Source organism: Coturnix japonica, chromosome 1 (assembly GCF_054131305.1).
Source record: "Coturnix japonica strain WE chromosome 1, WE-NBRP24, whole genome shotgun sequence".
Lineage (NCBI taxonomy): Eukaryota > Metazoa > Chordata > Aves > Galliformes > Phasianidae > Coturnix > Coturnix japonica.
This window is the reverse complement of record NC_140663.1, coordinates 41,636,667-41,659,995: the sequence shown is the minus strand read 5'-3', so window position 1 is coordinate 41,659,995 and position 23,329 is coordinate 41,636,667. Positions and strand designations below refer to the sequence as shown.

Genomic DNA, 23,329 nt, shown 5'->3' with positions numbered 1-23,329 from the left:
TCAGAATGATCGCCCTTGCAAAATAATTGACTGAAAAAAGCGTTGTCTTCCAGTGACCTCTATACAGAGAACTTTGTAGCATAACAAGTGAGATGGGCACCACAGTAACTTTCAGTTACACCAGGTGTTTTTTACACCTAGATACTTTTACACCTAGGTATTTTTTAGCTAGAACGAGAGCAGAGATGATGAATTCAAGAGAGACAGAGGGCTCAAAGCACAGCCACCAGTGCTGCAACTTGTGCCTGTTAAAACCAAGGGAGAAAACAACATTCTACTGATAGTTCATCCAAACAAATGGATGACAATTTCTCCTTGAGCTTAGATGTAATTAAAGTACCAGTGGTGCTAATGAATGAATGTCAGCAGTCCATGCTTCTCTCCCTTTTGCTTTAGCCTTCAGTTGCCCAATTCCAGCTGAAGAGAGAACCCAGAAGTCTCTGCAGTCTCAGGGGAGACTTCTAAGCTTACTCACAACTCTGAGCTGCCATCTCTGTAGATGAGAAAGCGTAGATAGCAGCTGTGTTCTGACACTTCACATGCTACAGTTCAGAATTTTCATTTCTGCCTTTCCAGCCCGATATATCATCTTTGCAAATGCCTAGCACAGGATGCTTAAGGTTCCTTCCATAGTCTGCTATTAGATAATTTATTAATCATCATCCCCCTTGCACTGCACGGTGTCATATGAGAACTGCCATACTGAGCCAGACCAGAAGGTGCAGATCCTGATACCCACCAGTAATGACCACATAGGCATGAGTATACAGCTAGGGCAAGTAAAGAGCAGTGCATCTGCCAGTCTTATGCGTCTAGTTCTATCAGAGCTGTTGTCTTTATAACCACATAATCCTTGACCATTTTTCTTCTTAAGTTTTAGTATCCATGGTATCAGCGAGCAAGGAAATCTACAGGTCGGTGACAGAGCACATAAAGCATTTTCTTCCTTTTCATACATCTTGGTCCTACAGAAAGGGGCAGTGAGCAGCTTGCACGTTCATCATTGCTATGTGTGTTTAACAGCACAGTTCATGTGTCAGGCAGCGGTGGGCTCCTGCCTGGAATTAACTAATACTCTGGGATGCTGACTTATCCTCATTAAAAATGCAATTTGTCGTCATATGTTTTCAAAGCCTCAATAATGCAAATACAATTCCCCTCACAAAAAGATTCATTTGTGCATGACACAAAATGGGATTTAAAATAAAATACAAAAAGCCAAACGTTAAGTATGATGATGATGCAGGATCTAAGATCTCCAGCTTACCAGCAGCTTCAGTTGTGAGGTTACTCTTCCACCCTGAACATCTGCTTGAACATTATTTTTAGCTGTGAATACGATCTCTCTGTCATGATTCTAATAACTTCCAAGCTGGAAGAAGGGAGATTGCATCTGTTCTTTACTTCAAAAGCATGAGGTAATACAAACACTTTTGTGAAGCCAGAGAGGAAGCAGTCATTTACACCTTCTTTGGGACAGGTTTTTGGCTGCAACGAGGTAGCAAGATTACAGTATTAAATTATCATCTTTAAAAAATAGGTTGCCACAATATTTTGTTCGTAAAAGTTAAAACAAGCTTTATTTTAACATACAAATCAGATTTGTGTACAAGGCAAAACAGCTCCCTATAGCGGTAGTGCACTACTTCTCCTCACAGCGTGTGCGGCCACTTGTGCTACCCTAATCCTGAGATATGGAAAAGAAGCCCTAAAATACTGAGAAAGGCCAAAATGTATCCTTTCAATCACTGCTGCTATATTTGTCTCAGTTTGGGAACTCAGAAAAACATTACCCAGTTGCAAAAAACAAGTATCTACAAGCCAAATACCCTAGATACTTACCTAAGTCCCTGCTGTCATCTGGGTATACCAGCAAGAGCACTTGGGGAACAAACCAAGAGATGCAACTACGCAAGGTTACTTGTTAATGCTGCAAAACTAGTTGAAGAACTGTAACATTTTCGATGCCTTTAACTCCTACTGTCTTAAAAAACTGTGGTTAATAGGTTGACTTAAACTTACATCATCTATAAGTTAATCTTATTTCTTAAGTTCTTTATACTGTGTTAAATTACAAAAACAAAAGTTTAACCTACTCCACATCCTCTCCCCATGAAGTTATGGCATAGAAATGCATTTAAAAGGCAACAGCAATAAGCCTGCAGACGTGCAAAGTCCTGTCCGCAATACTGACGACTAGAACACCCTCATTTTGATACGAGGTTTTATTTGTCATTAACTGACATTAAAAATTAACTTTTAAAAAGAAGTTAAGGTGGCGAAAAGATATAGGGTTTTTTGTGTTGTTTTTTTTTAGTTTTACAACATTTAAAAATAAGTTACATTATATATTATGGCTTTCTCATTTAGTGGAAGAGTGCCACCATGACTTTCAGCACTTGATGTTTTAACTAATTAACTCACCACGCTCACAGACTTCCCTTGCTTGAGATTTAATGATTTCATGAAAAGAAACCACAAAATATTAGTGAGAAAATTAAGAAGCTTTCAGAACAATTTAAATAGCAAAAAGCACTTCTATAGAAGAGATTTTTCAGAAGAATTTATAAATGAACACTAAAAAATTTAATTCAATTTTCAAATGAAATTAAATTGATGTTTTAATTGAATTTAATCTCTTGGCTTATAATAAAAAAAAGGCCAAGATAAATTCCTCATGAACTTCAGCAGTGAGGATTCCATATTGAGCTTCACTTTAGTGCACTTACACACAGCTACGATAACATTACCACACGGATGTAATAATTTCTCCTCTACGCCATTTGTTATGTGACTCACACACCCATGTTTGGTTTGCAGCTGACCTCAGAGAAGAGGGCTGCAATGCTGCTAAACCACAGTCAAAACTGTAAAACAACTGCTCAGTAGTAAGCATGGGCCTCTGAGCATTGAAAAAAAATGGAGGGGGGGACAAAGGTGCTTAAATCACAGACTGAAGGACCACATTCACACACTGTTACATCATATGGCTGAATTTACTCATTTTTGGAAGTCTAAGGCTGCATTCAAACTGGGCAAACTATGACATTATCCAAATGTGTGAGTAAAAACGGGTTTCTAGATTGACAGCTGAAGTCATACAATTAAAAACCTCATTATGTGGTTGAAGTAGTGTTTGCAGCAACAGAGTTCACTGCAGACAAGCACAGGTTTCAGAGTTACAAATATAACAAGTGAGGTGGTGGGCACTGAATTTGGGAATATGTTGAAACTTAGTTTTTACTCAGGGCTGAAGAGTTGCCAGCTGAATAAGATCAACAAAATACCGCAGGCTCTGTGCCATATGGAAGTTGAGCCTTCTCCCTCCTTCTCTGAGAAAAGTTTCTGAAAGGCAAGCTACAGTGATTGTTTCTGACACCAGTAAAACACAGAAAGAGATAGAAAAGTCGGTATATCAAAAAATTCTTATACAAAAAGCATCTGTCCTATTTTGGTTTTGCTTATAAAAAGGCACTTTGCATATCGCTAAAACTCTGATCAAGTAGTTATCCTTTCAGCTTCTCAATTGGAAGGATAAATTTCAAGACTGTAAGCATGCCTAGGCAAACTTTCTTCATGTGGTGTTTATCTGTTACAAATCTTTTCATTACATACAGTATGTGACACCATTTAGGAAAGATTCACATTCGAGATAATAGCAGGTCTCCACACAGTGCGTCAGTGATGATGGACGATCTGTCACAAGCAACGCACCACACGCAGTGAGTTCATGCTAACAAATTTAGCAGTGGGAAGCTTTCAGAAGTGAGTCCTCAGTCTTTTGTTTTCCTCTCGCAGTCTCTCAATTTCAGCCACTAAGCTTTCATTTACAGAATATCTTTCAAGTAGAGCGTGCATTTCATTCTAGAAAAAAGGAAAAAAAAAACCAATAAGCAACCATACCAATTTTTTTTTCCCATTTTTTTCCCTCTTGGAAATTAAATAACCTAAATAAGACTGGTTTTAAACTTCTGGTAAGGAAAGTAAGATTTTTTTTAATTTTATTTTTATTAAACATACAGTATTCTGATTATTAATACATTAGTGAATATTTTATCAAAGTCTATTTTGCATTTCTTTAGGATGAGATTCTACTAACAGAGGTTCCATTAAAATGTTTGGTATTGAGACAAGGTATTTCCAGCACTGATCAAAAGAACAAAGTTTCATAGAAAGGAGAAGTTAAAGGACACAGAGCACCAGGCAGCACACATGGGACATGTACGTAAAGCAGTCCCTATAAACTCCATCTACCGCCTACTTAGCCCAGCTCTTGGTCCTTTATGAAGGACAACTAAATTTGATTCCTTTTTGTCCTAACTTCTGAAATATGGAACTGATGATACCCATCCAACACATATGTTTACTTATTAAACACAAAGCAGTTTAACAGATTACATCTCATAACATTTTCTCCCTCCTTCGCATCCCATCTTCACTTTCTTGTTCATAGTAAGCAAAAATTGATTTCCAATTTTGACAGAATAGCTGCCAAACCTTGGTACTACTAAAAGTGAACACTCTCTTTATACATACCAGCTGCATATGGAATTGTTTGATCATCTCCACTTGCAAATTTACAATATCTCGATGGCATGCTTCTCTGGGGAAAGAATTACAGATGGATAATGCTTTATTTTATTTAGGAAGCAGCAATTATCTCCAGTCCTGAGTGACCAGAGCTCTACTTCTTCACTTTTGTGACATTACAAAATATCAGCCTAAAAACATTTAAACTGCACAACTGACTCCTTTACCAGCTATTTACTGGAAGATTTAATCTTTGTTTAGGAACTTTTCCATTTAGAAACAGAAATATATACATGGTGATATCAAGATGGCTTTTTCACTTGCAAGCTGTTAACTTCTAACCCTCATTTTTACCATGCAAAGCTGATTTTCAGTTCCTAGACCACAAGCACCACTGTGTGATATTTATCTGCTACTAAAAAGCCGCTGCTTCAGTTCATCACCCCCAAGCCACCCCCCCCAAAAAAAAGCAGGCAAGCTCATATGCTCTTCCTGAAGACTGGCAGTGCCAATGCCCAATAATAAGTACTGTGCTATTGGTGTCACTGGTCTGACAAATTAAGGTAATTTGTAAGTAGTCACACATGGACCATCCTCCTTTCCTAAAACACACAGTGTATGCAAAAGGCACTATGACCTTCAATTTCAGTCTCCACATGTTGTTGTGGTGCAGAACTCCTACTAGAGGTAAAACATTTTCCTCATGTATATTAAGCACAGATGCCATCTTAGAGTCCAAAATGCTGGTTATCTCCCAAAAACACAAAGCTCAAGAGATGAGTGGTTTTTCTTTTCAATTCAAATAAATTGTGAGAAACACAATCTCACAAACTCTGCATCTCAGACACTGGAAGTACAAATCTAACAATTTATTTTCCAATATTAAAATGCCAAAAAACAAACTTCGAAGAGAAAGGAAACACAATCCATAAACTGTATTTTAAATCATGAGGAAGTTTTAAAATCAGATGCGCAATTATAGCCAAATATCCCCAATAAAGTTTTACAGCATGGTATTCTTATTTAAAGATTTTTAGTAACTATCAGTGTACTCTGTCTGCAGATGCAGACATCCACAGCACATGGACCTCCTGCAATAGTTCTGTGTTGCCTTTTGTCACCAAGATGGCAACACCTCCCCTGCCCAGCAATTGTTTTCCTCCCTCTCTTTGTTTGCTACATGTTTTAGGAAAGTGACTCTATAATTCTTACAGAGCCCTTCTGACTGAGGATATTCTATGGATCTATGATTTACAGCACAAATATCTTTTTATGCAAAGCTTTGCCAACAGAAATATACAAAGTGATTTACCTTACACATGCAAAGCAAACAACAATCAATCAAAGCCAACACAAATCAACTGTCCAACAAATCAACCATGCTCTTCACAGTATCAGCTTTAAGAAAAGGAATTTCTCCTGCTAGGACTACAGGAGAGGGAAAGAAGTCAGCACAGGGCTGCGTGAAAGCAGTGAGAACCTCATTATGCAGATAAATGTACTGTCTGAGAGTTATTCAAACAGTCACTCTGGCAATATGTTAGCAAAGTCACACACACAAAAAACATTCTCAGAGCTGTTCAAAATAAAGTTTCATACCTAGATTTTCAAGATTAAGGCTATTTGTGGAGTCATCTCCTAATGCGAGTAAGAAATACGCTAAAGCAAATGTTAGAATACCTTACTAAGAAAACACGTCACTGAAGACAGAGCGTTCTGCATAAACGTCAGTACCTGAAGTCATCCAGTGTTTCTTGGATCATATTCTGAATGAAGTTTATTTGGATTGATGTCAGAGGTGCATTTATTCTGCCACTCCCAATGGTTTCTACTATTTTTTCTGACAGTGAGTTGGCAACTCCAGTAGTGACAGGTGCAGTTATCTTTGGACCTTTACAATTAACAAGAAATGCATAAAAATACAGATGTAGAACAAGTTTTTTTCATGGGCAAATAGAGATGTTCTAAGAGAGCTATCTGAATTTACAGAAGAATCCAGGCTGAGTGTTGTTAAGCCCATTTTAGCAGGTTTTGCATCAGTTTGCAATGAACACCATCTACAACTGGGCTGAAAAAAAAACCCACAAAGAAAACCTATCAACTTACTTGCTGAGGTAGTACCATTCACTGCTAGATCATACGCAGGATGGGCCTGAATATTCTTCACTAATCGCTCATTTGTTTCAAGACTCTTTATAGCAGTGGATACTGGTGGAGGAGGACTTAAAGTTCTGGACTCTGCATTTACTGAGCTCAGCTTCGAAAGCTGAAAAAACAAAAACACATCCCTACTGATTACAGTTATCTAATTGCACTTGAAAACTAAGTTAAGCATCACTTGAAAACCAAGTTTTCAAGAACACACAGCTTTCAAATACTTTTGGCTTTAAGAAACTATCAATAAAATGCCTTTTTCTTCTAGTAACACACCTTAAAAATCGATTGCTTAAATATCTCAAAATTGCCTCAGCTGCAAACATAGAGAAAGGAGTGCAAAAAGAGCAGCCAGAGTTATAAATATCATTCCTAGTAAACCAGACTTCTCAAAATGAAAACAGAAGGAGCTGGGGTCTCAGCATTAGCATGTCAAAGGTATCTCAAAAAAGAATTTTGGCAGAGAGAACAGAGAGAAAAGCTGCTGGACTTGACCTAATAAACAATAAAGAAACATAGTGATATGATCTACTAATGACATTTGTGATGTTTTTAGAAAAATCAACGGTATTTTAAAAGTTAGCTCAGTTTTGTTCCACATAAACTTTTGTAATCTGAGCCTAATAGGAATATACAACTACTTTGCATTGCTGAAAACCAACATACTTCAAGCTGAACATTTCACAGGTTGTGTCAGTGTGAAAAGAACTGAAAAAGATTAGCTGGGATGCTTAGGAATCTTTCCTTCAAGTAGAAATACTTCTGTCAGATACTAAAAAGAGCACTCATAACAGCGATTAACACAGTATACCTGCTTTAAGGCTTCTTTAGTTTCTTGTTTCCCAACATTCATTTTTTTAATGTCAGTCTCTGGTTGCTCTTCCTCTTCTTTAATTGGAGATCCCACTTGTGCATGTAATGGGCTGGACCGTATCCCTTGTGTGCTACTGCCCACTGGGTTTCTTTTTACTGGAAAGGCAGTGGTGAGCTGTGGGAGCAAATCTAAACTTGAAAGGTAGGACTGAAAATCCAGACCTAAAATGAGAAGGAAAAGCTGAAACACACAAATTTTAAAAACAAAAGAAAAAACCAAACAAATAAAACACGATCACACAAAGACATGATAACAAAAATAAGCCCACACACCCACAAAAGCAAAGAGCTCACTCAAAAAGCACAGCCCACCAAAACAAAGGAATCCCCAAATTATGCTGTTGCTGTCCACGTGAAAGCAACAAAATAAGCAAAGTGTACATACACCACTCCCAGTTTCCTAAGAGGACAGCAAAATCACTTTGAGACCATATCTGTGATTTCCCATTGTTGCATGTTGGGCCTTAACATGCAATATTAGACAACTTCCAGAAAAGCTCATCAAGTTCATCTGCTTCAGTGCCTGCTTGCATCATTTGACATCTTCCTATGGTATGACAAAGCTAGCATAGAAGAACAAGCGTAGGCTTCTGGTGACCACATAGAAAAACTTACTCAAACTATCTTTATCGTCTCCTTTTCCTGGAGGATCTTCATTTGCTTTAGACACAATAACATCTACAAAACAGCAGAACAGAAACAGTTCTTTAATTAAATGAACATCATTGAAGTTTTCAGATAATTGTATTCAGTTCATTGTTAAACTACGAGACCAAGTGAGTACACACAGGCCAAACTGTAATGCTATGCAAATCATTTTATTTTTTTTAAACAAGTGTCAGTATTAGCAACTTACCATCTCTGATAGGAGAAAACACATCACCTAAACTACTTCGACCCAAGTCATCAAAACTACTTAAATCTGCACTTTTCCCACTATCTGTTTCTTTCGATGGAATCACATCCAGGCTGCAGCTGTGGGGAAGGCCTTAAAAGGACAACAACACTCAGTTAGTAACTGACAGTTTCAAAAACAACATGCATTATCCCTAAATAAACTCACAGCAAGCCTGATGCCTGCAAAGTCCAGTAAGTACTTCAGAACATTCTACACATTCGGGTTCGAGGGACAACTTGAACAACCTCACATGAGCTGTCATCACAGGTGACTGTCACAGAATCATCGAATGGCCTGTTCTGAAAGCTCCAGTCCATTTGTAAGTTGTATGAACAGGTGGCTACTGTTTGTTTTTTAATTTAAATATGCTATCAGGTCACTTCACTGAATACTACGTATTTCTACAATGCCAAAATACATCTTCTTGGCTTAGATTTTCCACAGCAAAGAAAAAATGCTGTTTATGGTCTCTCAACCATTCCAATTTTGAAGTTTGAAGACCACAGCCAGGCTGTATGTGGCTCTGGGCAGCCTGGAGCAGTGGCTGGTGACCTTGCCCATGGCAGGTGGACTGAAACTGTGATACTTTTCAACCCAGGCCTTTCTATGGTTCTATGATCTTCCTAAGCAGACTTCCTTCACTTTCCAAGCTGAATACTTTGCTTCACAAAATACGTTTTATTTGATAAACCTCTATTTCCTTCAAACATTAACTTGTTACACGTGGTCCCACTTAACAGGTAACAATCATCACACTTTCAAAGTGCAATGGCAATAAGAGATAATAAACTATGAATTTCTTAAATTAAGTAAAATTTTCCACACTATACAGTAATGTTGATTAGCAACTCTTCTGGAGTACATAGGAATCATTCTACTTCACCTCACAATTCATTGCATGCCCAAGGGAGGTCATTAATACACGTCCCTGCGGACTGCAGTGGCTTATTGCCTAATTAGTGTTTCTAAATGTATATCTTCTTATTTAAAAATGTGGAAAAAGTGCTGTTGGAATCTCCAAGAATCAAACTAACAGTTGCTGATGTGATCATATTTTAAGAACTCCTGAATTAACTAAAATTAAGAGTACATTTCACACAGTGGCAGAACTTCAGAATAACACTGAGAATTCTTACCAAAAATACTTGTTAATTTCAGAAGCAAAAATAGCAAGTACAGTTATACAACTAATTATACTTGCAACTATATTTAACATTTTCCTATCATAGGAATAATACAGCACAGTTCTCACTTGGGTTTTTGTTTGTGGGTTTGTTTTGTTCTGTGTGTGTGTTTGTTTGGTTTAGTTATTTGATGAGGTCTGTTGCCCCAATTTATTAATAGAATTGCAAATAATTAGCTCTGCATTCCATACAGGCTTTGTATATTATGAACACAAGGATAATTTGCAAGAAAGCATAACACAGAAGAGTCCCATGATGTCACCATGGAACATTCTCTTTTAATATTTACATACATATAAGTAGTCTAAAATTCTGGACTTGAAGCAAGAGTTTCTAAACTAGGACCTGATTTGTGTCCCACAGTCTCAAAGCCTGTCCAAAGAATGCAGCAAGGTAAGATGAAGAAAGTAAAGAGGTGCATGTGTATACATTTCTTCTTTGAAATAAATGCCCTTCGCTCAGTGTAATTTTTCTATCGTAGCAGTCAAAGCATGAAATATTCCTCCTATCTTCCACATTATATCTAATACATAAGAGTAGGAAGAAGACGCTACCTGTTTTATCCTGAAAAACCTCTCCCCCTTTACTCTCATTTGTCAGTGTCAGATGGGAGGAAATAGCTGCCGATGCCTGAGAAACTAGATTTTTGATGCCAGTATTTGGAATTCCTGCAAGGTTACTACCAGCTTTGACTTCTACTCTTTTGGGTACAGGTTTACTTGAAGAACCCTTAAGGTTAGCCTGAGGAAAAAAGAACAAAGTAAGAGAAGTTACTATCTGTTCAGTTAGAAGGAAAAATATAAGCCAATATTCTGTTTCAAAACACTAAAATAGTTCAATTTCCAAAATCTACCTAGGAGATGTGCCTTTACAAATATATACATCTTAATGTAATTTCAAAGAACATGGGAAACTTGTGCATTATAATAAGAATGCTGTTTGGATCTGCAAGAAAACAGCAATAGAACTGAAGGTGACAATGAGCTGGTACTAGCCAATTTTAATCCTAGGCTTAGGCACAGGTAAAGCAAGAAATAACATTAGCAGAAATGGCAATGGGATAGTCCAACACCAGCAGCAAGCAAGCTGGAAGAAGAAGAAAGTCTTGGAGCAGTTAAAAAGAAAATACACTTCAAACATTCTCTCCCACCTCCAGTGAACTGGCATTTGTGTTTTTTGGATCAAGTAGAGCCTACTTGGGTCTTGGAAGAACGTCTTAAGCCTTCTATACTATTTAATCAAGTTCTCCACAGGCAAAATACTTCAAGCTGAGCTGCTGTGTGTCTTCCCCTTAAGTAAAAGGGGTTACTACGGATCTTTGCGCTACTGTCTGCAAATCCATTTAGGATGCCGCAAACTGATCTGCAACGGCAACACATTCACACCAGGAAGTTTAAGATTAAAAAGTTTCGCTCATCTCTGCATTGAAAATTAGGAGGAAAAAAAAATGTCATTAACATTACCTCGCTCACATGAGACTGAGCGATTTATAAAGCTCTTATTTCCGTGTCGTATGAATCATCTTTGCTGGCATTTATAATGCTTAGAAATTCATTACTCACATTTCTCAGATCTTAAGCTTACATTTTGCTTTTATCAATCTACACGCTGAATAATAAATTGGAAAATTTCCAGTTTGGGTTCTTGTTTGTTTGTTTTTACCTTGGAAAAAGTGCTACTGGACTGAAGACGTATGCATGTCACGCAGCCTTTGTGAGCAATAACTGTTCTCACTGGTGATGTCAGTTTCCTCAAGTCATACTGGCAGATTTTTCCCCGGGAACTTCCTATAGTCAAAGTGGTACCATCAGGCATGAAGTTCACTGTCGTCAGAGGATGATCTGCTACTATTGTTGTCAGTAATCTTCAAAGAGGAGAAAGAACAGGAGAAAAGCCTTTAGACTTCTTCATCACAACGTTCATTTTATGGTTAGACTGTTCACAACAGAGTATGTATTAAAAAACAGCTCTAAGAATTCAACAGCAGGTCAGTAGTCCTGATTCTCCCGTGCCAAGTAAATTCATTGATACACCTTACAGAACAGTGGCTTAGACATACTGAGTGTTGAAGCTTAACCAATGAAGAACTGCATGTGCTCCAAAAGATTTCATCTTCAAAGCAACCATTTTGACACAAAGATTTACTGCAATCATCATTTCCAGCAGCAACCACACTGCATGTATCATTCTGTTGTCCAGGTGTATCACTTCTAACCTCCCCACAACTCTAGGAACAACTTCAGATCTGTGTTTGAATCCTACTAAAGCCCTCCAAGCTCTGGCCAAACACCTGCTTTCATTCAGCTAGACTAAAAGCACGCTCCAAACTAAAACCAAAGTTCCATGAAAACACTCGCGACCCCATTCTCTTACTTCACAGCACCATCACCTCCTTTTTCATCCAACACCCTGCCCATATTTAAGGCTCAGCAGCTCTGTGCACCTTTCAACAGCTGTTGTATTGCAAAATAGAAGAGCAGGCGAGCTAAGGCCAGGTGGTTTGCAGGTCCTCACAGGCTGTACTGGCCACCACAGTAGCCAATTGCTCTCCGTCAATAAGAAAATCTCACACTTAAGCACTTGCAAGTGGTCACTCATGCAGCACTTCGATTAGTTCCCATTTTAATTAAAAAGAAAAAAAGAAAAAAAAAAAGCAGAAAGGCTTTTGGAACAGGTTCTCCAGCAGAAATGTGTCAACCACTTCAACCACTCTGAACACGGTCTGAATTAAATATTTAATGTCATAGCCAGGTGTTTTTTCAGCTCATAAAACGTTCACGTCCAGCAAAAAAAATCAAAGGTGTTTAACGTACTCACTTTTTACTTGAAGTGTCATAGAGATTAATTCTTTTATCCAACCCTACAGTTACAAGGAGCAACTCATTTACTGGAGAAAAGCAGATTTCTGAAGCTGGTGCTTTATGGGTGTTTTCAAAATTGCGGTACGGGTTCTGAGTATTTACATCCCACAGCGTCACATTTCCACTGTCAGAAACGCTGCCCAACAAGGATTTCTTAAAGGATGAGTATTTCAAATGTCGAATAGGCTGTAAAACAAACACAGATTGCAATACTGCCATTAGACATCACCAAATTACTTACAGCACACACGTTAGAAGTACCAACGTTAAGCTGACTCTACAATGGCTGGCCACTCTACACACAAATGAATAGTTCATTTTGCGTTATTATTCCATTCTTACTGTCTGAGGGCAGCACGTGCCCTGATCAGCCCTGATCCATCCAACGATGGACGAGAAAAAAAGAACTGGAAAAGTTTCTTGGTTCCGAATACATAAGAAGTCAACTTATACATCACACTAAAAAAAAAAAATCATAAGCACAACTGAAAACACTGAACAAAGTCAGCTCATGATAACCAAATCAGAATAATTCCTTCAGTATTACCTACTGTTTTCTTTCATGTAGCCCATGATTCCCACCCACCCCTATTCCTCTTCCAACCTCCATCCTTGCTAATGTCTTCTCAAAAGGCACAAGTTCAAGTGCTTCACTCAAGTCCAGACAGATGAGAGCCATCAGCTTGTCTGACAATGCTCTCACAAGAAGAGCTATCGTACTTCCTAGCATGGCCCTCATCACAGTGCACTGTACTAAACACTATCGTATTTTTCTCTTCATTTTACTGGAGACATTTGTTGGACCTCTAAGCACAAACTCTAGCAGTTGTGTTGTATGTCTCACTGGAAGTGCAAGGGCCTAACAAAGAAGTGGTGCTCTCAACTGTGCATTCAAGCAAGATGGAGTATGACTTGATATAGTTAACACGATCCACTACCAGACATGAAGGAGACTTTTTTTTTACTGGCATCTTTCAATTTATCTCCATAGAGTAAATGAATTACAAGATCTACATGGGACACATTTCCATCCCTCACAGTTCTCCTATTCACTTTCAAATCCCTTCCTTTCTGCACCAGCACCTGCTCATGTTCCATATTTGCCTTCACCCATCCTCCTGCCCACCATTTCCATTCTCTCAGCTCTCCTCAAACCTGCCTTGCTCTCCTTTCAAGCCTCCCATTTTCTTTCCTAATGTTCCTTCTCCTCAGGCCCAGTTCTCATGTCTTTCATATGACAAACCCTTCCCATATTATCTCTACTCTACACTTCTCATTAAAGTCATTGTGCTTCCTCAGAGCAGTTTCAGTCCAACTTTTGTTGACGGAAGATGCGTGAGGGAAGCTCCCATTCACTCCTCGCTGTCAACGACCTGGTCAGCAACAAGCTCCAAGCTAAACAAGCATTAATGCAACTGCTAAACCACACTCAAGGAAACAGGAGGCTTAAATTTGTGGCTGAAACTCAAACACACTTAAGTACGTCACTGAATAGAAGCGGGTGTCTGTTTTCTAAGCTAGTAGGAAAAATCATTTCAAGATTATTTAGTACACAGCAGTGATTTGTAAAGAGCCACTTTCAGGAGCTAAAGCTGCCAAGGCTACAAGGAAAGGAGCAGATATGAGGGAAGTTTCACTGCACAGTGAAAACACAGCACAAACCACACACATTTTTATGCCTTAGCTGTGACTGAAGCAGACTTTCTGTAAGACCCAGAAGTACATTTTACCTTCACACCTCACTGTAAAACAGGCAGACCATGCAAAGCACGCTTCAGACAATGGTTATCCCATTGCTCAGGATTGCCTGCATTCAGGGCTTTCCACAGTTGGAAAACAAATGACACACTCAAAACTAAACACAAAGTAGTCCAGAGTTATCGACTATCTCATTTAAAGATAAAGAAACTACACTACCTCCTTTCACCTCAGTGAGCCTTGTAAGCGAGAAGGCGGCTGTAAACACAATTGACAGTTTAAAAAGCTGAGGGCTATTTCATTATACGAGGTGACCAAAACTCATCACATCTCTTTACAAATCAGCCAGCTGATCAAACAGCTAAACTAAATCCTGTTGCTAGGAGAATAGCACAAGGCAGCAAAGACTTGAACAATCTTTATGCCTCAAAACAAACTTTAATTCAACCTCACAACAGCAAGCAGATAAGAATCTGGTAGTCTTAATGAATACCAACAGCAAAGACAAATTATGGGATCTGCAAACAATTTAGTGCAAGGACTTAGCTCTAAGAAAGCACAAAGATGTTTCTAAATCAAAATCAATTAATAGAACATAGGCCAATACTCATTTGAAAAGAGTATTGTTTAAAGTCACAGAAAGCACCGCAACCTTGGGCTATTCTGCTACTTGTAGAGTCCAGACGATTACAGAAATTAACTGGCAAGGCAACTACATTCCACCACAGGGAACCAAACAGAGACAAGCTCAGTTTTATAAGGTTAGTCTGACCTCACGTTCCCCAACAGGAGAAAAGTTACTAAGGAGTGGTGACCCTTACTAAGCCAGACGGCTTCGCCAAGACCAGGCAGAACAATACACCGTGTATCTATTCAAGCTCACTCTCAGATAACTGTGCCCCTAAACTATAAATCAAGTAGAGGCTTTTTAGATTTCTTTAAGGGAGTGACTCGAGTCTTCATGTATTTGCTTCACTGCACAATTAATCCTGCAATCCCCTGCAAGTATCAATTAAACTCCCTAACAAAAACAAAACTTTTTTGCACAGGAGAACGGAGATCATTATTAGGACACGAGATAAGCTGATAAATCCGAACACCCAAGCAGTCACCACATTACAAATTACAACTAAATTCCATTTTAAATTAACACTGCAATCAAATAACTGCCCCAGTTTAAAACATGTTAGAGGCCCTTTAGAAAGCGAACGGTAACTCCATGCTCGCAATTACTTTGATTTAACACTTCAGAGATCTTCAGCCATCTTAAAGGTCACTCAGCTTTGCAGTAGGCCTCTTGATTTCATCTGCCAAAATAGCTATTCACTGCATCACTTACTCCTAATCACTTCTTGGTGGAAAGAGTAGAAATCTATCAAACAGGTTGATGCAAATCATCCTCACCAGAACTTCTTTAATTTTCCAACTAACTAGCAGAACAATCCCCACTCCAGATATTCATCTCAGCCTTTTAATCCACCCGTGGATATTCCCGCAGTCTTTGTCTCACATCCATGTTTTTCACAGCAACAATCAAATCAGAAAAAAATGAACTGACTAGACAGATGGATTTTTAAGATCAAGCCAAGCATGAAGTACAATTTTGTTTCAATATAAGTATGAGACTACGGTGATGGATCAAAGATACTGCAGCACTGAAAGTAAGGTTTGAACTTAATGGAGATTTTTTCAACAGAAATGCACCACGATCTTTGTGATGCTGTAAAGCCATAAGACATTCTTCATCAACTTGTATTGTTCAGGTTAGATAGGAGAAAAATGCAACCTCCTACTCCATCCGCAATCTAAGACTAAAAAATGCTGTTGTAGTGACAGAAAACTACGGCACAACTTCAGTATTTCCCACTGGTAAGGTCCCCACACTGGCTCTATGAAAGTGGCTCAATGAAAAAGGGAGAAGAACATCCAGAGCACAACACCTTCATCATTCCTCAGCTAGAAGTCACTGTAAGAACACACTGTGGAACATCCAGCGGGACAACAGAGCTCCTTCACTATTGTGGCAGCTTTGATACCAAGCCTTGACATCCTAATGACACTTCCCTAATTCTGCAGTATTTTCTGAGTCTGCAGAAAGGAACTGCAGTGGAAACTACCAAAGCCTTCAATAGTACACCTGATTTCTATTTGTCTTTCCCAGTTTTCCTTCAAATTAGTCATTCAAAAAATCTCCCTGAAGTACCTAAGTAGGTAATATAAAACCTCAATGCTCTTACTTGGTGAGCAGCTGTGCGATTTTAATCTCCAGATTAAATAAATGTATTATTTTCAAACATAGGCTTACATTCTCATTTACTCTACAGATGGCTCTGTTCAGTCGTAAATCTGATTAAATTGGATAAATCAGAAACTGGGCTACCTAGTCTGCTCATGGCAACAACAGACATCGAGTAGAATATTGAAATCCTGCTTTGGTATGTGGAGCTGACTGTATTTTTTTCAGTCTTAAGATGCACAGAAGTTTGTTCTTGAGGCAGCAGAGCCTACAAAATAAAATCTGCTGTAAACTGCATAAAAATAAATGTACCTCCTGAGCAGAAAAATAATGATCATGGCCTGAAAGGGTAACCAGCCCATGAGAAAGAGCTCACGTTAGCTTGAAAATACAAGTAAACCGCTTCTAGCTTGAACACATAGCTAGAAAAAACTTGTTTGTGAGAAACTGCTCTGTAGCTGTAAACAAGTCCTGCTGCTTCCTACGAATGACTCCAATATGGGATGCTTTATAGTCTCCTGCTGCTATATATATATATAGCCACAGCACCGAGGGGCTGTGAGGACATCTGGCTGGCCTGCTCCCACATCTACCTGCGGGGGTAAAACCCAGAGCAGACACCCTACCAGCCAGCCACCACCAGAAACAAGGATTTGGCGGACACACTATGCACCAGTTGCTCTCGGTAATCCAAATACTCTTCCATTCAAGTGCTGGCTGATAACTTGCCTCTGTGTACTGCCTTTGGGATCAGTAAGCCTCATGCAGAAGCACTGGGGCATCTGCAGTACAGTTGGTGTAGTAGGCAGACCTGAGGAAAATAAGATGGGTAAGGAAGTGGGAATTCCTCTGCTAGAGGGAATCCCAGGTCTGTGGGCGTAATCCCAGGGTGTAAAATGAACTCCATGAGGTATGCAGTCATCAAAGCAACAGAGAAATTGAGATGTTGCAAGAGTACAAGGGTGCCCCAGAATCACCACAGGAAATCACTGCAGTTCCAGAAACCAACAACATCAGCATAGTCAAGAAAGGACAACACTGAACCAGAACCGACTCAGAAAGGGCAAACCTGTGCTAAGGAACACTGGCAATACATCTCCCAAGTTTGCACTTCCACGATACAGAATCACAGAATTGTAGGGGTTGGAAGGGACCTCTAGAGATCATCGAGTCCAACCCCCCTGCCAAAGCAGGCTCCCTACACCACGTCACACAGGAAGGCATCCAGGCGGGTCTTAAATATCTCCAGAGAAGGAGACTCCACCACCTCCCTGGGCAGCCTGTTCCAGTGCTCTGTCACCCTCACCGTAAAGAAGTTCTTCTGCACATTCGTGTGGAACTTCCAATGCTGTAGTTTCATCCCACTACCCCTAGTCCTGTCCCCACGCACTACTGAAAAGAGACCAGCCTCACCACTATGGCCCCCACACCTCAGGTATTTATAAACCTGGATCAAATCCCCTCTCAGCCTTCTTTTCTCAAGGCTGAACAGACCCAGACCCAGTTCACTTAGTCTCTCCTCATAGGGGAGATGCTCCAGGCCCTTCACCATCTTTGTGGCCCTCCGCTGGACTCTTTCCAAGAGATCCCTGTCTTAATACCAATTATTTAAGGCTAGAATAAATAGAGGTCTGTTTTTTTCCTTCCAGTTAAGGCACCCCTAAAAACATCAAAAGGAAAAAAAAAAAAGAAGCCAACAATGTTCTGGCAGCTTTTGAAGAAGTCGTACAGCTCTCAATACAGACTTCTCATTTCTAAACACCTCATGCAAACTTAAGCTTCATACACAACAGTAAGTTAATGCAGATCCTACCTGACTGCTGTTATAACCAAAGGGAGTACTGGATAAATTGGTGGTAACGCTGTGTAGGATTATTTCACCACTCAAAGATCCAGAAGCAATGTAGTAATCATTCCAATTATACGCAACACATGTAACTTCGTCTTTATGATCCTGTGGAAGAAGGTAGGAGGAAAAAGACCAAGACATTTAGAAAAAAAAAGCAGTTTTATAAAACCACCATAGCAGCACTATAGTACCTTTAACAGTGGTCCTAAATGAGGGCAAATCATCTGCTGAAGTGAACATGGAAATACACGCATCATTGAACACTGTAATATTTTTCACATCATAGAAATATTCTGAGAAATCATATTAGATCCAGTTTAAAAGAGAAAAATGGCTGTCAGTTCTGCATTTATTTTCTCTTACCGAGTCGTGCCTGGCATCAGCTCTACTACAGTATCCTACAACTAGTGACAGGAGAAGGGGCAATAGTGGCTTTAAACTAAAAGGGGAGATTTAGGTTAGATGTTAGAGGGAAATTCTTTACTCAGAAGGCTGTGAAGTGGTGGCACAGGCTGCCCAGAGAGCTGTGGGTGCCCAATCCCTGGAGGCATCAAGGCCAGATTGAATGGGGCCCTGGGCAGCCTGAGCTGGTGGGGTTGGAATGGATGAACTTTCAAGTCCCTTCCAACTTCAGCCATCGTTTGACTGCACAAAATACAGAAGCACCTTCCAGGTTTGAAGTATCAAAAGCAGCAATTACCCAAAACAGCCCTTGGAAAAACACTAGAGAATAGCAACAAAAATTCTCAAAATAGGAAGTCTATTCTGAAAGTTTCAACACAAGCTATTATAGACTTGTACCTTGAAGACATCAAGTTAAGCCTGGTTATTATATTTGCAAGTTACCATACATAAAAAAACACAAAGTTAAATAAGACACACAGCCATTCTAGCTCCTACCTATGAACTTGATCCTACAGATCCATGACAGAGAAAGTACATTACTACAACTGGCAACAAGTTCTGGAAGTCATGTAAGCTCCAGTCCCTCTCCAGTCAAGCTTACCTTAAGGCTGCGGTGAACCCTTCTGGATTTGAGATCCCAGATATGAACGGTGCTATCAAGGCCACCGCTGGCAACATACAAAGAACTGGAACTTAAGCTCACGCACGTCTGTTTAGCCTGACAGGAAAGGAGGGAAAGGAAAAATTGTACTCTAAAGGTAATTAAGAGATGTATTCACATCTGCTTATAAGCACAATGATGGTGTTTTCAACATACCACACTGCCTGATGGACCTATTGGTACACCACAGTCATTGCCAAACATGAAGCATTTCAAGTCCAACCCAATTTGGACATACGTTCAATATACTTCAATGGTCAAATATTCTAATTAATAAACTCTCCAACACTACATTCTAGTATCACTATTTTAAATTATTTGAGCATCTTTTTCCTTCAAAATGCATTTTCCCTTGAAATTAGAGCTCTCTAAAGTACAATCATAGGCTTCTATTTGGGTAGAGACTCTTCAAAAGAAGCAGCTAAAGTCTGGGGAAAAAAGCCCTCGGAACATTAAGAAGTTGTCTCAGTCACGTACTTCACATTCCCAAAACATGACAAAGAATATTAAAGCAGCCAAACCTCCTAAGTCCACAAAGTGCTTCTTTTTAAAATAATCACCAAAGTGGCAGCTTTTGGAATAGAAAAAAAACCCCATCAGTCTCAGCAATAGACCCACAGCGAGGGCAAATTATTCACTTCTATCACGTTGAAAATTCACTTTTAAGTTCCTGGGATTTGAAGAAGAAAAAAAAAACAAACCACACAAGTCCATCTAATGATTGGGATGGTTAAACTGGAACGATCGCATTCAGATCGCATCAGATTCGGTGGAATCTCCACAAGAAACTCCCCACCTCTGAAAGCGTTTGCTCTGCACACCTAAAAGCCTCTCTGCACACCTCCCAGGACTCCCAATTAAATGAACATTACAGTAGCTACTTAAGGAGAACAACTAGAATGGCTTAGATTACAAGGAGTCACTGGAGTAACCCTGTCAAAACCAAGTCTGGCTCTCTGAAGAGTTTATAGTGCCACCTGTCCCCTTCACATTCACTTTTCACCCCTCCAAAATCTAACTGATAATCAATGTGCAGGAGAGATGAGATGCAAACAGCACACAAGATGGGTTGGGCGTGCACACACACACACACACACACACACCATACTTACTCCTTCAGCTACTTCAAAAAGTGGAACAGGTTTACTTTTGCAGCTTGACACAACGATTTTATCCCCAGCAGCTGAAGCACTGACCAGGAAGCTATCTTAGGGACAAGTTATGGATGATAACCACATCAAACTTTCAATTAATACAAGCAACCGTGAGTCTCCCGTACTGAAAAGCTAACAGGAAACCAAACTATCTGCAGTACTTCACCTTGAAGGGCCCTAGAAATAGAAACATAAGGCTATTTAATGAGCTTCCCCTAAGAAGCTCTCGCAGCGTTTGCAGCTCTTGCTTCCCAATACAAAGCAGTGCCATTTCTTTCAGAAGAGAAATATCGGGCAGATATTGTTTAAGAGCTCTTCCCTGTGGCAGCTCACCCAGTTCCTTTTTAACCCCACCAGCCCAAGTACAAGCTCCTTTATCACTGGAGTTCAGAGTGACACCTGCTGCTGCTACCAGAACAAATTGAAAGAGCAAAAGAATTTGACTGAGAAGTCCTGCACGTGATAAATGTTAATAAAAGCAGTTTGTCTAATTGTCCCTGGAATACAATAAATACGTTTGCTAGCTTGTCTCTGTCTGTATGGGGGAGGGGGAAAGGAAGAAAATACCTTTTATTGCACCAAGTAGGTCAAAGCGCTAAGAAAAGCCTCCAGTATAGGAGCAGAGTAAGGAAACTGGCCCTGCACCCAACCCCAAACTATTTGGGTAATCACTCAGATCTGCATCCCCTACGTCTTCAGGCTGATACCCATTGTGATTCTATATTTGCTTACTAAGGAGACTTACTAAGAACTTATAGGACTACATTTGACACCACAGAATCATTAAGTTGAAAAAGACCACTAAGATCATCTAGTCCAACTATAAGGTGATATGCAGAGTGGTGACTTTTTCTTTATTTCAAGACATTTTAGCTCAAAGAACTATGCAGAATGAAACCCAACTGTTTAACCTAACAAGCATATGGAGCAGGATGCTGTTCAGCTCTGGAGACAGGGATAAAGAGATAAAGCAAGTAGGACAAAAGTGTCTATGCTCAAGTTTACTTATCGACACAGACATATATAGATGTGTGTGTGTATAGACATAGTAAATATACATACACACGCACATTTGTACGCACAAAAATACACAGATCTTGTTTCCCTCCCCTTCCTGCTACGCTTAATCACTGCAGAGCACCCACAGAACTGAAGCTGTAAAGGATACTATTGGTGGCCCAACACAGAGAGCTGATGGGATGCGGAGATGTATGTGGGTTGAACTGCTCCACCACAGTCAGAGATGAGGAATCCCATATCTTAATGTCATCTCCTGATGAAGCAAAACGAATGCTCTCTTGCATGGCTGCACCTAATTTGCAAAGAAAATAATAATAATAATTAATGAAGAACACACAACAGGTCACTTTACAAGTCAAGAACAACCCCATTCAACACCATTCCCTTGAGAACAAGGTGATTTACTTGAAACATGACACTACAAGGTCTTTTTTAAGGCAGCTCACAAATGAAGAATCACAGAATCACAGAATTGTAGGGGTTGGAAGGGACCTCCAGAGATCATCGAGTCCAACCCCCCTGCCAAAGCAGGCTCCCTACACCATGTCACACAGGAAGGCGTCCAGGCGGGTCTTGAATATCTCCAGAGAAGGAGACTCCACCACCTCCCTGGGCAGCCTGTTCCAGTGCTCCGTCACCCTCACTGTAAAGAAGTTCTTCCACACATTCGTGCGGAACTTTCATCCCATTACCCCTAGTCCTATCCCCACGCACTACTGAAAAGAGACCAGACTCACCACTATGGCTCCTCAGGTATTTATAAACCTGGATCAAGTCCCCTCTCAGCCTTCTTTTCTCAAGGCTGAACAGACCCAGTTCACGTAGTTTCTCCTCATAGGGGAGATGCTCCAGGCCCTTCACCATCTTAGTGGCCCTCTGCTGGACTCTTTCCAAGAGATCCCTCTCTTTTACGTACCGGGGAGTCCAGAACTGAATACAATATTCCAGAAGCAGGAAAACCCGCCGTGTTGCTGAACTGTGCTGCCGCTGGGAGCCGAGGCCCAGCCCTGTGGAGCTTACACCCGGGTAACCTGAAGCACCAGCAGCACCCACACACGCTGAGAGGCCTCCAGCCGGGAGCTCTGACGGGACGCTCCCACACGGCTTCGCTCTCCGCTCCCCCTCACTCAGAAGCAGAAGCTGACGGTGATCCCCCCGACCCCCATCCCTGCCGCTCCACAGGTTCCCTCAGCACCTCTGGGCCTCGCCGCCCACCTTCCCCTCCCCGCCCGGCGGCGCCTCCTCAGTGCCCGTGCCCGGCAGCAGGAGCGGGCCGCTCCGATGTGCTCAGCAGCCGCCGCTCGCGGTTCTGTCCGGTTCCGCTACTCACCGCCGACTTTCCGCGCCTCGTCCAACTTCACAACCCGTCCCAACAGCCCCCGCGCGCACCCGCCTCCCAACGCCGCTACGGTGGCCCGGAGGGGGCGAGAGAAGCCGGGCGGGGCGGGGCTGGAGGGGTGCGGGTGCTGGATGGGATACAGCCGGTGTTCAACCATAGAGCATCGCTGTGCTTGTGGGTTAGCACTGAGGGGTGGCAAAGTGAGAGTGAGAGTTACTACTTAGTTGAGTAGAGTCCTCAATCATGCTGATGATTCATTCTCATTATCTCTTGTTTCAAAGTGGAAAATTAAATTGCACTGGTTAATATTTCACTTCTGCGCTTGCCCCTGGACCCTTCCACCCTCATAAACCTATGCTTCGTGTTTTCATTTCTCCCATTTGATGATATACTCAGTATCTGTAACACAAAGAGGATCTTTGGCAAACATTAATGGAACTCTCTGCTAGCTTAATTAGTTCAGCATA

At 40.5% G+C, this 23,329-nt stretch overlaps 1 protein-coding gene across 4 annotated transcripts; it reads right to left on the bottom strand.

Moving 5' to 3' along the window:
- Positions 1–1,552: 1,552 nt before the first annotated feature.
- On the bottom strand, positions 1,553–22,897 carry NEDD1 (NEDD1 gamma-tubulin ring complex targeting factor). 4 transcript variants are annotated; one of them, XM_015858738.3, is made up of 15 exons: positions 22,739–22,897; positions 21,672–21,815; positions 20,462–20,556; positions 19,290–19,406; positions 18,248–18,388; positions 12,457–12,686; positions 11,302–11,503; positions 10,194–10,380; positions 8,414–8,545; positions 8,173–8,235; positions 7,496–7,719; positions 6,637–6,796; positions 6,265–6,421; positions 4,537–4,603; positions 1,553–3,864 (listed from the first exon to the last, which is right to left on the bottom strand). In XM_015858738.3, exons 2-15 carry the CDS (start codon positions 21,805–21,807, stop codon positions 3,760–3,762), a joined length of 2,016 nt encoding a protein of 671 aa, XP_015714224.2. In that variant the 5' UTR covers positions 21,808–21,815; positions 22,739–22,897; the 3' UTR covers positions 1,553–3,759. The 4 variants fall into 4 exon arrangements, with proteins under 4 accessions (XP_015714224.2, XP_015714241.2, XP_015714215.2 ...); XM_015858755.3 differs by having other exon boundaries at positions 20,462–20,552; XM_015858729.3 differs by having other exon boundaries at positions 22,854–22,897.
- Between the last annotated feature and the right edge of the window lie 432 nt (positions 22,898–23,329).